The 15984-nt window shown below is 40.8% G+C and overlaps 1 protein-coding gene across 1 annotated transcript in view; it reads right to left on the bottom strand.

Moving 5' to 3' along the window:
* Positions 1 to 15532, bottom strand: part of LOC145398403 (uncharacterized) — a 42149-nt gene extending 26617 nt beyond the window's left edge. The window contains exons 1-4 of the mRNA XM_080271278.1: positions 15338 to 15532; positions 14847 to 15062; positions 13251 to 14016; positions 11101 to 11160 (exon numbers count right to left, since the gene is read on the bottom strand). Of these exons, the coding sequence (XP_080127404.1) occupies positions 11101 to 11160; positions 13251 to 14016; positions 14847 to 15062; positions 15338 to 15532 (1237 nt within the window). The remainder of the gene's footprint in view (positions 1 to 11100; positions 11161 to 13250; positions 14017 to 14846; positions 15063 to 15337) is intronic.
* Between the last annotated feature and the right edge of the window lie 452 nt (positions 15533 to 15984).

Here is a 15984-nt window from a genome sequence, read left to right as displayed (position 1 = left end):
CCATCATCACACTAAAAGAATTAATGGGGATGGTTTTCTAATCCCTTCAAGGTATGGAGCCTCTCTTAAACTAAATAATATCTTTTGAACATGTCATTAAACTGAAAGAATTAATGGAAAATATATTCTAACTCCTACAGCGTGACAGGCTTCCCAATGCAGATGAAAATTATCTTGGGAGAGCTACAAAAGAATTTTAAAATAATCATCACAATAAAGGAATGTACTGAAACACTGTTTTAACTCCAGGACTAAAGGTCTTTCATAAGTTCTAAATCATATACTTAAAATCTCTTTGGTGCAACAGAAAAATGAAGTTTTTGTACAGAATGGGATATTATGCCAGTTGAAATCAGCTCTCAGGGAGTTCCTGCTTAGGTTAGTAAGTGTTGTCTAGGGCAGACACCTTTGTCAACTGCACAGATAACTATACCTCTAGTAGCTATTTGTTCTGTAAAGTCACACAAAAGGTTACTGTGTTTAACCTCATCAAATTAATAACATACTCTTCCTTTATGCTTTTCCCATCTCTCAGATAATTTCATTTAGTTCACAGCAAAACTTTTAATGTAAATGGTTAATGAAGGCAATATCTAATTCCTCTGGTTCAAAAACCTCTCTTAATCTGCGTAAAACTGTCTAAGAGTAGCAAGAATACAATACAAATTGTCATTACACTGAAGCAATTAACTGGGCAATCAAAGCAGCTCTGACCAGTGGCTGCAGCAAACACCCCTTCATGCCTCTGTATTACCTTTCTTCGCTATTTCATCCTACCACTCACTACTTTCTGACCCTCATAATTATTGTTCTACTTTATTATTTTATCCTTTACTGGCCTATCAGAAGCATCAAGGTCTGAGGCTAAGCTACTCAGTCCTCACATTTATGGTGAGTATGATCAGTCACTGACCAGTGAATGGCATTACGTAAGCAATAAACCTCAACATCCCTCCATATTTATAAGTGACTCATCAACAAGTGGCATTATGTGATCAATAAATCTCAAACATCCCTCAGATTCATTAAACACTTATGGGCTACATCTGGTTAGAATTCCTTAATCCACTATCAAAGGCTGTTTATCACTGGAATCATGACAACCTAGTCACTGACTCCAGACTCAAAAGTCAAAGAATAATATGAGACAATAAAATGCTCAAAATACAATAAACTACTTGAAGCAGAGCCAGTAAATCATCCTCACCATCCTCATTTCTGTCAGAAATAATCAAATAAATATTTGAAATAAAAAAAAAAAGTAAATAATAATAATACAAAAATACATGACCACTGTATTCCCCTCCCTCAAAAAAAAAAAAAAAAATTAAAAAAAAAAAAATTGTTGAGTACTCAATAAAAATGGCCAAGTATTCAATCAATTTAACCCCTTCAGTTTGGCAATGTGCTTTATTGATTTATTCTCGTTACCTCAAGGTGAAATTATTCAACCTGGGAAAGACAATAGTGAAGAGAATGATTAAGGGTACATCTCACCAATCCAGGTGAAAGTCTCTCCAAAACCAAATAGATTTGTCTTAAGGTAGCAGGAATAAAATAAAAAGGAAACCATTGTAATGAAGCTATTATGCTTTCAACAAGTGATTTATAAAAAAAAAATAAAAAAAATGCAAACTACACTCCATCTTCCAATCCCATTCTAAGTTTTTCTATCTTAATTTTCCTCTGTGTTAATCTTTCTCCTTCAAAGTGTTCCTTAAGTCTGTTCACTTAAATAATATTCCTGCTAAGCACAATTAATTACTTCTACCTCTTCTCTGCTTAGTCTACATTTTTATATTGCATTTTTTTTTTTTTACCTTGACAATGATCCCTAATCCCTTTCAGTTCAACTGATTGCATAGTTTAGTCATACTGGTCAACTTGACTAAAAACCAAAAAGACTCATTCCTACCTAAGGTTCACGAAATTTCATGCAACCATGACTTAGCATTTAAGCTGTCAGAGCAGCCAAGCTCTGTTGGGTATAAACAAACCAACTTCTATTATCTAACTCTCCAAGTACTTCCACATGTACTGCTCTGGTAACTCATCTCTATTCCTCCCAACTCAAACTCCTGTCTTCACAACATTGTCTAGGTCACATTTTCTTAAGTAAAAGTTGCTACCATCATGGCGTGATGCATGGATCTCTCTCACTTTTATAATCAAACTCCTACCCCTTACCACTGACTCCGCACTTTCCTACCTTACTCAACCTTCTACCACAAACACATCCATCCTTCAGCCCCTAACTGCAGTGCTGTATCTTACAGATTACTCATGATCAATCCTATTAAACATCCATTAACAGAGACCTCTTGAAATAATAAACAGTGACCCCCTCCATATGCATGGGTAAAGTGTTAATCTATGGCCCCGAGTCTACACACCTCGAGAACTGAAATAAAATTAAATGTTAACCAACCCTCCTGGTCTGCCCCTAACTTGCCAACTAACTATGCTCTATGACCCAAACTAGAGATAAACATGAGGCAATGACATTAACCCCTAAAAGACAAGCATTAAAATGTTCTGACGTACACTCAGGACAGGCATAATCGCCGGGTGCAATATGGTGGGAGGTTTGTGGTGGGTGGTGGTGGTGTGTGTGTGGGGGATGGGGGGTTGTGGGGTGGTGCAGGGAGAGGGGCTGGGTGCTTGGGGGTGGTGGGGTGTGGATGTGGGGGGGTAGGATAGGGGGTAAGGGGGGTGATGGGTGGGGGTGGTGGTGGGGGGTTGGAGGGGTGGGGTGGTTTGGGAGAGTGGGGGGTTTGGGGGTGTGGGGATATAGGTGGTGTGGAGGGTGGGGAGGTGGGAGAAGGTAGGGGTAGAGGATTGGGGGTGGTGGGGTGTGAATTGAATAAAAAATGTGGGACTGAACACTTATGAGAACACAGGAATGAATATATTTTTTTTTCTAATTAGCAAACATTTTTGTTCAATTTTGTCCCCTAAAGCTGCGAAACTCATTATGAGGGCAGAGTAGAACTAGGTGAGGCACGAAAAAGGATTGATAACCGTACGCTCAGTCAGTTGGAAATGCGTTGGGAAGCATGAAATTGAACAAAGAATGTGGAACTGAACGCTAACTTAGAACACGTCAATGAAAGAGTAATTTTTTTTTTCTAATTAGCAAATATTTTTGCTCCATGTTGTCCCTTAAAACTGCAAAACCCATTATGAGTGTGGGGAAGAACTAGGTGAGGCGCGAGAAAGGACTGATAACCACACGTTCAGTTGGTCGGAATCGTCTTAGGAAGCATGAAATAGAATGTGGAACTGAACCCTAACTTAGGAGAACACATCGATAAAAGTAGGGCTGTGTTCGCCTTGTCTGTTTTCAAGTCCTGGTTACGGCCCTGATGCAGATACATTTTTTTGTACTATCTATCTATAACCCGACTCCCTAATCCCGCAAAGGGTGGCCGCAGACAAAACGCCTCCAAGTCACTCTGTCACCCACCACTTGACTACCCTTCCCCCAACTCACCCCCCCCTCCCTCATATACCTCTCAACTCCATCCCTCCACCTCATCCTCGGTCTACCCCTCCCTCTCCCTCCCTCCACCTGACCTACATACACCCCCTTAGTCAGTCTTTCATTCTCCATTCTCTCCACATGTCCAAACCACCTCAGTGTATTTCTCCTAATCTTCTCAACCACATCCACATCTACCCCACAACGTTCCTTCCTTTTTGTACTCAAAATAAATATTTATGCAGAACAGAAGTCTGTCAAGGCGTATGGGGAAATATCTGCTAACATTGGCCAACCACTCATCAGTTGACCAAGATACAAACACGCCATCATTGAATGTGATCTCGACCTTGGGCCGAATTGGCAATTTTAATTGGCAAATATTTTAATCTTTATCACCATATAGGTTTGCACACCTAATTATTTGAAATTCAGTCAAAAATCTGTGCTTAATATAACTATTAACAGAAAACCAGGATTCAGAGTGAAAATTTCTTAAAGTCAGCAGAAGTGTTATGCCTCTAGCCTGACAACTTGCCTTATGCAGATACATTTTTTTGTACTCAAAATATTTATGCAAAATAGAAGGCTGTCAAGGTGTGCTGACGATCTGAAGGGGAAATATCTGCTAACATTGGCGCATTTTAGCTCTGAAACCTAATTTTTTAATTAAGTTATATTTAGTACAATTTTTTAGCAGATTTCAGATAATTAGGTATGTATGACACACTATGGCCAAGAAAATTAAAATATTTTCCAGTGAAAAGTGCTAAAGTGCCAATGCGGTAGTCACACCGAGTCGGGTGAGCCAAGTGAGCAGGAATGGATCCCATGGACTTTGTCCATAAGTAAATATTTTTTTTAAATTACAGTACTTATGAATTTTATTATGTCCAAGCCTTCCTTAAATTTTACAGTGTTATGCAATAAACTACTGTATTTATAGTGGCATCTGAGAAAGGTAAGAGGGAAATGAGATATTGCCACGAATTAGAAGGAACTGGTGGGGTGAAGCAGGTTGGTGGCCAAGATGCATTTCATGTATGAAAATATCTTCTTGTGTGCGTTACAAATGGCCTTTATCGAGTCAAAACCTTGCTAAAATTATACCGTGTTGTGCAGCAGACTGCTTACAGTTTTCTATGAGAGAATAATGACCGGACTTTTATGAGAATCCCGGACTTGTATGGGCATTTGTCTGGCATTTGATAATATTGTCCGGCCTCTGCCTGTGTTCAGGAAATCCGAAAACTGGGAAATAGGGGTACGGGAAATCGAGGTCGAGAGTGTGTATGTATATACAGTATATATATATATACTGTATATACATACCCAGTATATATACTGTATATACATACAGTATATATAAATATATATATATATATATATATATATAGTAATCCCTCTAATATCCGAACGCCCAATATCCGAACATCCCCACTAACCGGACATAATCCTCCTGGGATCCAATATTCCCAAAATGGGCCAAAAACCGCAAAAAATTAAAAAAAAATCTGACTTTTTTCCCTCCCATAATTTGAAATTCCCGCCTGGCGCCAAACAGCTGTTACACCATGGTCCCTTCACCCCTTCCTTCCTCCCCCTCCCCCTCCTGTCAGGTTGCCATTTGGTATTTTTCATTACCATTTGTGGGCCAATTTGGTAATGAAAAATTCGTTTGGTAATGAATTAGAATAATGCATTACCAAATGGATTTTTCACATGTATGAGGATACACAGGATGGAGATGGTGGATTGTTTGCTCTCTCTGATTAATCTGCTACCCTACATAGTGTGAAAATAATCAACATGGTGTTAGTTATAAGGAGAGTGATTACATGTATTTCCACTTGTATATATAATTAGTGAAGAATATATGCTAGCTTTACGAATTTGGTAATGAAAAGTTATATTTGACAATGAAAGTTGAGGAGATTGGTAATGTGGCTGTTGCGATCTGGCAACTCTGTTACCCCACCAACATCAACAGTCACAGCTTAACTCCGATGGAGAGCAGATACTCATAACAGTGCAAGCCACAGGTGCTTGTTTTTTGTGAATAAAACAGTGAATAAACTGCAATACCTTGCCACTAGAACACACGGGAATTTACAGTGTTGTGCAGTGTTAAGAAATTAGAATTTAGAGTGCAGAGGATTAACTGTGGACTGCAAACTGGCGGTTCAAACCAGTCCAAGAGCAAGGGACTTGTAAGTACCCAGAATGTTTAATATTGTATAAACCCACCTCTAAAACCTCATTTTATGGTTCTTTTGCATTTATTTCAGTCTTTTATGTCCCTTATTGGTGTGATTTGGGTCTTAAATAGGTGCAATGCATGTCCGGAGGGAGTTGTATAGGTGTTTTTCAGAGTTAGGGTCCATAAGTACAAGTCCATAAGCTGGGGCCCAATATCCGGACAGGACCACTATCCGGACCTGCCTATGGCTCTATTGATCCGGATATTGGAGGGGTTACTGTATATATATGTATATACAGTAAACTCTTTAACACCCAGATGACAAAGACCCAGTCACCCCAGGTCCCGCACATTTTGGGCTTGGGTTCATTAGTCCAAGTCTTGTATGTTCCCTACGATATTCGGACAAAAGGCCATCTGGACGAACGTCCGAAACGACCTGGGACACACACACACACACACACACACACACACACACACACACAAAAAGAATAAAATAAAAAGGCTGATATGTGTTCATCCCTACTCTTTAAATTTGCCGCACGGTGACGAACAGCTGTGTTTTGACGTGCAGGTCCGGTGACATCCCTAAAGCGTCCCTGCATCCTCCCCACTTCCCGCCTACCTACCGTCGTGACTGCATGCTCGTCGCCATGGCTGCCCATGGGCTTGCTTTTGTGGTGGTGCCCTACTTGCTGCAGGCCCTACTGTTCCTTTTCATTTATTTCATGGTTTCTGTCCCTTATTTGTGTGAACAGGGTCTTAAATAGGTGCTGTGCAAGTCCGGTAGGGAGTTATTTAGGTGGCTTCAATGTTAGGTTTGGTTGGGGTCTATAGGTACATGTCCAGGGGCATTTTGCCCAAGTCATGGACATTACTTGGGCTCTATTACATCGGATACTGGAGGGGTTACTGTGCATAGTATGTACAGCAATTACTCGGCATCTGACTATTCGGTAAATCCAGTACAGTAACCCCTCCAATATCCGGATCAATAGAGCCATAGGCAGGTCCGGATAGTGGTCCTGTCCGGATATTGGGCCCCAGCTTATGGACTAGTACTTACGGACCCTAACTCTGAAAAACACCTATACAACTCCCTCTGGACATGCATAGCACCTATTTAAGACCCAAATCACACCAATAAGGTACATAAAAGACTGAAATAAAAGCAAAAGAACCATAAAATGAGGTTTTAGAGGTGAGTTTATACAATATTAAACATTCTGGGTACTTACAAGTCCCTTGGTCTTGGACTGGTTTGAACCGCCAGTTTGCAGTCCACAGTTAATCCTCTGCACTCTAAATTGTAATTTCTTAACACTGCACAACACTGTAAATTCCTGTGTGTTCTAGTGGCAAGGTATTGCAGTTTATTCACTGTTTATTCACAAAAAACAAGCACCTGTGGCTTGCACTGTTATGAGTATCTGCTCTCCATCGGAGTTAAGCTGTGACTGTTGATGTTGGTGGGGTAACAGAGTTGCCAGATCGCAACAGCCACATTACCAATCTCCTCAACTTTCATTGTCAAATATAACTTTTCATTACCAAATTCGTAAAGCTAGCATATATTCTTCACTAATTATATATACAAGTGGAAATACATGTAATCACTCTCCTTATAACTAACAACATGTTGATTATTTTCACACTATGTAGGGTAGCAGATTAATCAGAGAGAGCAAACAATCCACCATCTCCATCCTGTGTATCCTCATACATGTGAAAAATCCATTTGGTAATGCATTATTCTAATGCATTACCAAACGAATTTTTCATTACCAAATTGGCTCACACTTGGTAATGAAAAATACCAAATGGCAACCTGACAGGGGAGGGGGGAGGGGGAGGAAGGAAGGGGTGAAGGGACCATGGTGTAACAGCTGTTTGGCGCCAGGCGGGAATTTCAAATTATGGGAGGAAAAAAGTCAGATTTTTTTCGAATTTTTTGCAGTTTTTGGCCCATTTTGGGAATATTGGATCCCAGGAGGATTATGTCCGGTTAGTGGGGATGTTCGGATATTGGGCGTTCGGATATTAGAGGGATTACTGTATTTCAGCAGTTTTGAAAAACAATCCCATTTACGAAAGTCTTTCATTGTTCAGCAGATATTCCAAATCCTCTTGGCAGTCCAGGGAGTGTTATCTGTGACTTGTAGGCCTACTGTGTCATTACACTTGTATATGGTCACTAATTTCTGTATTTTTCAGATTCAGGTACAGTATAGTGTTGTACTGCTTACAGTATTATACAGTATACAGTACAGTAATACCCCAGTTTAATGATGCAATTGGTTAAGTAAAACCCATTGCTAGGGGGTATCGTATCTCGGCATAGAGTTAACATGTAAAGAACAGTATACAGATGCATTTTTGAGCTTTGGTTCCCCCCCCCAACCAAGTCCTAATTTCACCCAAATGATCCAAAGAAAAGTTTCAAGCCAATCTAAATGGCCTTACTGTTGTAAAAGAAGCTAACCTAAGCCTAAAACCAATGCCCATCTCGCCTGTCTTGCAATCTCTGACTCACACTTAAACTCGGTAAAGAAGCGGCAGCACTGTATACAATCCCACCATCAGATGATCCTGCGACAATTAAATAAAGATCTGTTATGCATAATAATAAGTATGAATGGCGCAAAATTGTCCAAGGTGCGAATTGTTGTGACAGAGAATCGATGATGTTTTGACGGGGAATTCTCTTCACAGGGAATGCGATTGATGATGCGATCGGGATATCCTTTTCAACAGCCCCTCTTTATGTCGTTTTTGTTACTGTTCTTGTTGCTGAACTCCTTTACTTTCGTCTCTCTTATTTTCCAACATTTATTTAGAAATTCCTTTGTATTTTCAAAGTATTTTCTCTTGAACAATGCGAATGTAAACACATGGACATATCGATTGATGATGTGATCAGGATAGCCTTTTCAACAGCCCTTCTTTATATCGTTTTTCTTACTGTTCTGGTTGCTGAGCTGGTTTATTTTCTTCCCTATTATTTTTCACCATCCATTTAGAAATTTCTATGTATTTTCAAAGCATTTCTATTTGAACAGCCTGAATGTAAACACATGATTTACCAATGTCACAATTTTCACCAATGCATGAAATATTTACTCTCTATGGCTTTCAAAATTATTAATATTTATTTAAAATTATTATTATTATGTATTCCATGATAGGTTAAATGTTCAATGGTCAAACACAAAATATTCTTTGTTGAGTCGCCAAGTTGTCCACACTGTCTTGTACCCTGTCTGATGGGCAAAAATCGGTACCCCAAATGACAGTGTTCACTCCAACTATGACTAAAACACATTTATCTAAGTCTTACAAAAAAGTTTATAAATCAACCAAAACACAAAATTTACGTCCAAAATATCAATATCGGAAAAAAAAATATACAAACATTGCAAAACTCGGGATAGGCCTATGACAGGCGGGGTAGCGTGGTATTTCTTCCCCCATCAATATTCCGGGGTATCGCATCTAGGGGTATCGTAAATTGGGGTTTGCCAGTACTCTCCCCAAACACATTAGTAATAACATAAGTAGTGATGACAGTGATCATCAATACATGTAAGGTACTGAGTGAGTAGGTTTTTCGATTATTTGGCAAATACTGTACGGTTATTCAGCATCGGCCAAGTCCCGAAAATGCTGGAAAATACACACACACACACATATAAAGCATTCACCAGTGAAGCCATTCCTAACTTCAATTTCTCATAGCTGCCACTATTGTTTCAAATGTACTGTAACTTCCCCCTTCCATTTACCACAACATGCCAGATGTCTCCTAACAAACTGGCTACAAAGGTCTTTCATAATATGCACTTCACCTAATTTCACACGAACTGTGAATGCGTTTCATGTAGTATCTGCCAGAATAATAAGCTGAAGTGAAGAATGAACACTACCAGGTATATTCACTTAATTTATTGCCTATGACCACTAGGTGCATGTCTATAAAAAAAAAAAAAAAAAAAAAAAAAAAAAGGATGTGCAAGTCTCACCCCTCTCCCTCATTATAGAACAAATAACTGGTACTAGCCATGCTGGCTTGTATTAGCTCCACACACAATACAATATATCCATCATCTCTGATACCAATGCAATTATATCACAGGCACTGACTTCAGCTCCCCCACTCAAATGTACAGAAGTAGATTCTACTGTATTTTTCTCATCACCAGACATTTTTACTCAGCTCTGAAGACTTTTTGAACTGGAAGAGTTGGATATAATCTTTATTAATTCACTACCAGGGTATATTAAGTTGCAAAAACATCACCTAGTAACAGAAAGAATAAACTAGATACAACACAATCAGACTGAAATAGTTAAAATATAGCTAACTACTGCGACACTACAGTTGTGTTAATCCCCTTAAGTTAGAAGTCATCTCTATTATTACTCTGGCTACCACTAGAATATTATATTCAGCTTATAAGAGACCTCTCTGACTGGAAGGATTCCCCAGTTACCACAGGTTGATGGAGTATTTTAACTTAGGAGAGACTTCTCTGACTGGTAGGGCTCAAGACTGTTCACACAACAATGTACCACCAGAATGAGTCCTACATGGGGGAAGGGGAGGGAGGGAGAGAGAAAGAGAGAGAGAGAGAGAGAGAGAGAGAGAGAGAGAGAGAAACTTATCTGGCCCCTTTACATAGGTTTCTTTCACACCAAATAAAATCATCTGGTGACTGCATTAAATTGAAAACGAAGGACATTTGGGCACAGACCGGTTCGTAACAAATACTTCTAATCCACTCAAGTCATCTCTCCTGCCTAAAATGAATAAAATCACCTTGCAGTAGCACAGACACACATCAGAAAACAAATCTTGTACTGACGCAGGTTAATAACAGTGTTGTGCATATCAACAAGGAAATTCTTTTTACACACAAGTACACCCCTGCACAGATGATGACGTAGTTATCACTCACAACCTGACAGAACCCTACCTTCACACCTATCAACATGGTACAGTACCTTGTCCCAAAGGAAGTAAGGAGTGGCCCACTGCACCACTAGTATCTCAGGATAATGATGGTGCCCCAACTAAATAACCCGATGATATTCATAGGGTGTCTAGGATGCTGTACTTTCTCATGCTATGCAGTTGATAGTCACTTCATGTGATGCTAAAATATGGACTTATGACAGTACTAGGTGCTGAGTAGGGCTACGTATGTAAAAAGTATAACTGCTATATCACTTTAAGAAAACACTGTAGTAGTACATGTTTCTTAAACATCTTGAATTGTCAAGACTGACAGCCATCTGCCAAAACCAACTGTAGTATCAGACAGCATGATCACCAACTGATTATTAAACAGGTGCCCTACTCATACTCTCACAAGGATTATGGTTGCATTCCAGATTCAAACAATTTAAATACAGTACTTACCTTGAGAAGATTCGTGTTGCTGTCCTAAAGACCCTGAAGTTCCTGGACCCGCATATAACCCTGCACGATAAGAGAAACTTGTAAACAGCTTTCCTAAAACGACGTTAGTACAGTGCAGGCAGTTTTCATCATTAACATGGGATGTGTTCTAAAACATTAAAACTTTCTGCAAACAGCTTATTCTCTACAATAACAAATCAGCTTCTAATAGGTAGCAATGAACTGTAATAGGCAACTGTTCTATAAATTACTGTGAACTTAAATGCAATACTGAATGTTCTGAGAAAGAGAGAGAGAGAGAGAGACAGACAGACAGACAGACAGAGCAAAAGGGATTTTCATCCTGCACACACAGTGTGGGTTATACATTATACTGTACAACCAGGTGGCTCAATCAGTAGAGAGGTGGTCTGCAGTCCTACCAGACCCAGGTTCAAATCCACACTGGGGTGAACAGTTTAAGGATTTGAATTTCATGAAATCAGACTTTACTGACCTACCAGAAGACCCGCCGACATCGTAAAAATCTATCTATCTATCTATTGCCAGATATTTTCCAGTAATCCCGTAAGGGGTGGCCATTTGACTTTATACCCCCGCTAATACCAATACATCAGTCCTGTATGAGACAGCCCTAGCATGTATTCAATATGGACGGTGGGTGTCAGCGCCGAAGTGGTGACATGTAGTAAAGTGTATAGTATGTAGGAGGACTACTGCGCCTTGAGAGCAGGCTCTGAAGTTTGTACAGTGTCATTTTGGTGAGATGTCCATCAATCTGCCACTCTCACTCATTCCTATAACTCACCCTGATGTCCATCCCAACTCTCTCCCTCTCTCTCTAACATTTTCGAGGTTAAATAAACAATACTAGCAGAAAATTGTGCATGTGTAATGAATAAGTGTAATACTACAGAAAGCAATGCTATGAATGAATTTCATTTTATCATTCATTCATTCATCATCCACTCCTACATTGCCCCATGAGGAGCGTAGGAGCCCGGGGCTAGGCAGTTGGTCCTGACATTTAAGATGAAAGTGACCAGCCTCACTCATCCCTGAGTGGCATTACATGAGCAATCAACCCCAACCACCCCTTGGATATAAACCTTCACCGGCTCAATCCAATTGGAGCGCAATAATTACCCACTAAACCACCAAGCGCCAAACTTTGGTTATATGGTTACCACCCAGTGTAGTAAATGTTTTCCTGGTGTACAGGAAACCATTTGGCTTGTCACTCAGTGTAGAGTCACCCACAGGCAGAAGGAAGAGGAAAGAATGAAGGAAAGAAAGACAGAAGAGGGAGTGTAAAGATTCCCGTAAGCAGAAGGACAAGGAAAGAATGAAGGAAAGGGTGACTCTACACTTAGTGACAAGCTAAGTGGTTTCCTGTACACCAGGAAGCCATTTACTGTGCTGGGTGGTGATCTTATACCTAAATTATAAGGAAGAGAGAAAAGGGCAGTCACCCGAAAGCAGCACTACATCAAGACAGTGGATGGTGAGCACCCCCACCTAACTCTTGATATATGTGTGAATGTGCAATATAAAATACCAAGTCCTTTGAGCACCTGATCACAAACTGGGAGCTTAGCTGAAATTATTTAGCTTGTGTTCAAAATACTCCACAGAAGAGTGTTTTTATTATATCTGTGTTCTCTGCTTGATAGTCTATCTATAGTGGCTTAGATGTTTAAGATGGCCATAAACATTAGTTAGGTCAGTTTTGAACTTAGATTAAATACAAATATCCTTTTAATGGATGTCTGGTAACATATCTCCCCTGAACCAACATTATAATTAACAAGCTTAACATTAAATCACTTAATATACAGTATTTTTTATCAATGCATCTCTATTGTTAATTGAGGAATACCTGTACTCCAAATTACATACCATAACCGCCTCAATTTTGATGTTATTTTTCATTTAGCTTACTCTTGCTCCTGCTCAATACAGTACCTTTATTTACTTTAGACAAGACATCAACAAGCTGGAGGTGCTGCATACAACCTCCAATAACCTCTTCATCATAAGACATCTCCCTTAAGCTGAATAAAATTGTCTGACAGCAAGAATACATGGTAACTGAAAGTACACCATCATACTGAAGGCATTAAACAACAAATAAATTTCTGAAAGCCTACCTGCAGCATCCCTGGGTAAAAGACCCATGAGTGGTGGTCTGATCACCATGGGTGGTGGACTGGCTAGAGCCTCCTTCTCTCCAACTCCTTCTGCCATCTCTCCCCCTACTTCCCCAGTGGTCGTGTCATCACTAACAGAGTCGTCTTTGACTATATGTGAATGCAGCAAAGCCTGGGACGAACGAGTGCTAGAGCTGCTAGTTGGGGGTGGGGGAAGAGTTGGTGCTGCCTCACAACTCCCTTGATATCCCTGGATACGTTGCCTCAGGATAGAGCCTTCAGTTACCAAGTTAACAGCTTCTGGCATGTGGCTGTCCTCTTCTCCTACTGCCCCCTCTCCTTCATCTTCCTGTTTGACCTTTGGCACATCTTGGGTAGGGTGGGGTGCTGCTAACAAGGGTGGAGGGGGCAACTGTGTGGGAGGGGCTGGCTGGGCAACACGAGGGGCAGCATCCCCTCTTGATGCAGGTGGGTTGAGAGGCTTCGTGAGGGCAGCAGCTAATGTGGAGCCCTCAAGATGAGGACTCAGTTCTATTCGGGGCGTGGGCACTTCTGAATGAGGTGGAGTGGAAGGTGTTGCGGTGGAAACTGGCAAGCTGAGGGTTGGACTGGTGACTGGTCGGCGCTTTTTGGGTGGTGGTGAAATATGGGACGGCTGCTGGAGAGCATGGCTGGTTGGGGAGGATGGAGATCTCAAACGTGGTGAGGATGGACCTTGGACAGCTATACTCCCCAAGCTACCCACCACCTTGTTAACCAACCCACTCTGCAAATGAAATATTAAAAATTACCTATGTGTCAAGTGGGGTTGGTGGAGGATTAGTGCCCCTCCCTGTAAAACAATTAACTCTAAGCCCTTGGCCACCCTGTTTGGGATACATGGCATCTGGCAATGAATGAATGATGACTCTATCATGCAAAATAATAATTCTTTCTTACTATGAAGGGAAGACTTCTAACCTGCAAGTTTTCTTCTTTACTTAATCCAATGCTCCTCATAATCAATTACTGCACTTCATTCTGGCAACAGCCCTTCAGCCTGATACAATAAGAATACTGGACTGCACTCGGACAGCGCATACCTCCCCCAATACCATTAAAGATGATCCGGATCCATGGAGATATTGTGTGGAATACATAGTATCTGGAGTAGCCCCCAAATTTAATCAATTGTTCCTTGGCCCACAGCCCACTCTTCCACAAAATTTTACTGAAATTCACTGAGAACTTTTATTATCCATAGGATCCAGATCTGCAAGGCCTGGGGGGGGGGGAACACAACTGAAGAGTTGAGAGGAAGGATGGGTCTTGAATATATTGATGCTGTTATGAGGAGTAGATTGAGATGGTTTAAGCAAGCTGAGATGATGGAGGATGACAAATGGATGCGGAGGGTGAGAAGCGTGAACGTTGAGAACACGGCTGCAAGAGACAGACTAAGTGACCTGGGATAAGGTTATACAGTGTGATCTTAGAATAAGGGACTGAAAAGGGAGGCTGCCAAAGATCGAGCAGCATGGACAGCCACCATTAGGTGGCCAAGGCTGACACATGCAAGCATGTTGGAACCTTTATAAATGATATGATGTATCTCACCTGATCTCTTTGCAGTTGATGTGTTGCTATGTGAGGCTGCTGCTGATTCTGTTCAGTCAATCCCTTAATATGCAGCATCTCAGCCGTGCGTAAGAATGTGGTGAGTCTATCCTGAGACACATACACCTCCCCCTGGTATACGAAACTGAGAAGCGCAGACATGTCCACATATGCCACATCTCGCAATATTATAATGGGATGCTGGCATGGATTTTGCTGAAACATACAAATAAAAGCTATATAAAATAATGTACATACAGCATATAACTATATATAAAGTATAAAGGGAGATAGAGAGATGTACATAAATGAGACTGCCAAGAAACCAGGCTCCTCAGGAATGTATGACACAACACGTTACCAGAGGTTTTACTGCATTTCAGTGTGTCATGTGGCACTATAATTTCAATAACCTACAGCACAATTAGGGTCAACTTAACATATTATAGTACTGTTTACAAGCTTTGCTAACACTAATTTCATATTCTTACCTTGAGCAAATTTCTGAAGTAAGGGGAACAGGCCGAAAGCACCACTTTGTGAGCCTTCAGACTGCGTCCCTCACATGCCAGCGTCACGTCCACAAAGTCCTCATGGTCTCGTAGATGCTCAAACGATGTGGCAATGTTGCTGTGAAAGTTGTTCCACCGCAGGCAAAAGTGTTGGTCACTACCCATGGCGATCATGTGCTGCTTACTGCTGTGCCCAAGGAAAAATACATGAAGCATTAATCTTCTAACATATGCTACATCATATAACACAATACAATAGCCGTATGATTACCAAGGTTGTTGCTGTTATTGTTACTGCTTAACCCAGGTCTATCTAACCATGCAGGTAAGCAACTGTATGTACAAACGCCATCCTGGGAATTGGCATCCCTTTTGGTTGGCACCACCTCACCAGAGTTGAACCAGGTTCCTTCCCCATGGCAAGGTGTAGGGAAATGAGATGGCTCAGCTCCTGGGTGGATGCTGCAGCTGCTTAGCTCCACCCAGGGTGCACAGTGCCACCACATGTGGCATCCTTGTCAGCACTTGCTTACCAAAGTTGTGATTGTTGCTGCCACTTAACCTTAGTCTGACTGGCTGAGCAGATCCACTGACCACAGGTAAGCAACAGCTTCTAAAGGACCATC

The sequence above is a fragment of the Coenobita brevimanus genome, chromosome 45 (genome assembly GCF_032717465.1).
Source record: "Coenobita brevimanus isolate Jiangsu-jjx chromosome 45, ASM3271746v2, whole genome shotgun sequence".
Classification (NCBI taxonomy): domain Eukaryota; kingdom Metazoa; phylum Arthropoda; class Malacostraca; order Decapoda; family Coenobitidae; genus Coenobita; species Coenobita brevimanus.
Note: the sequence above shows the minus strand (reverse complement) of the source record. Positions and strands in the feature narration are given on the sequence as shown.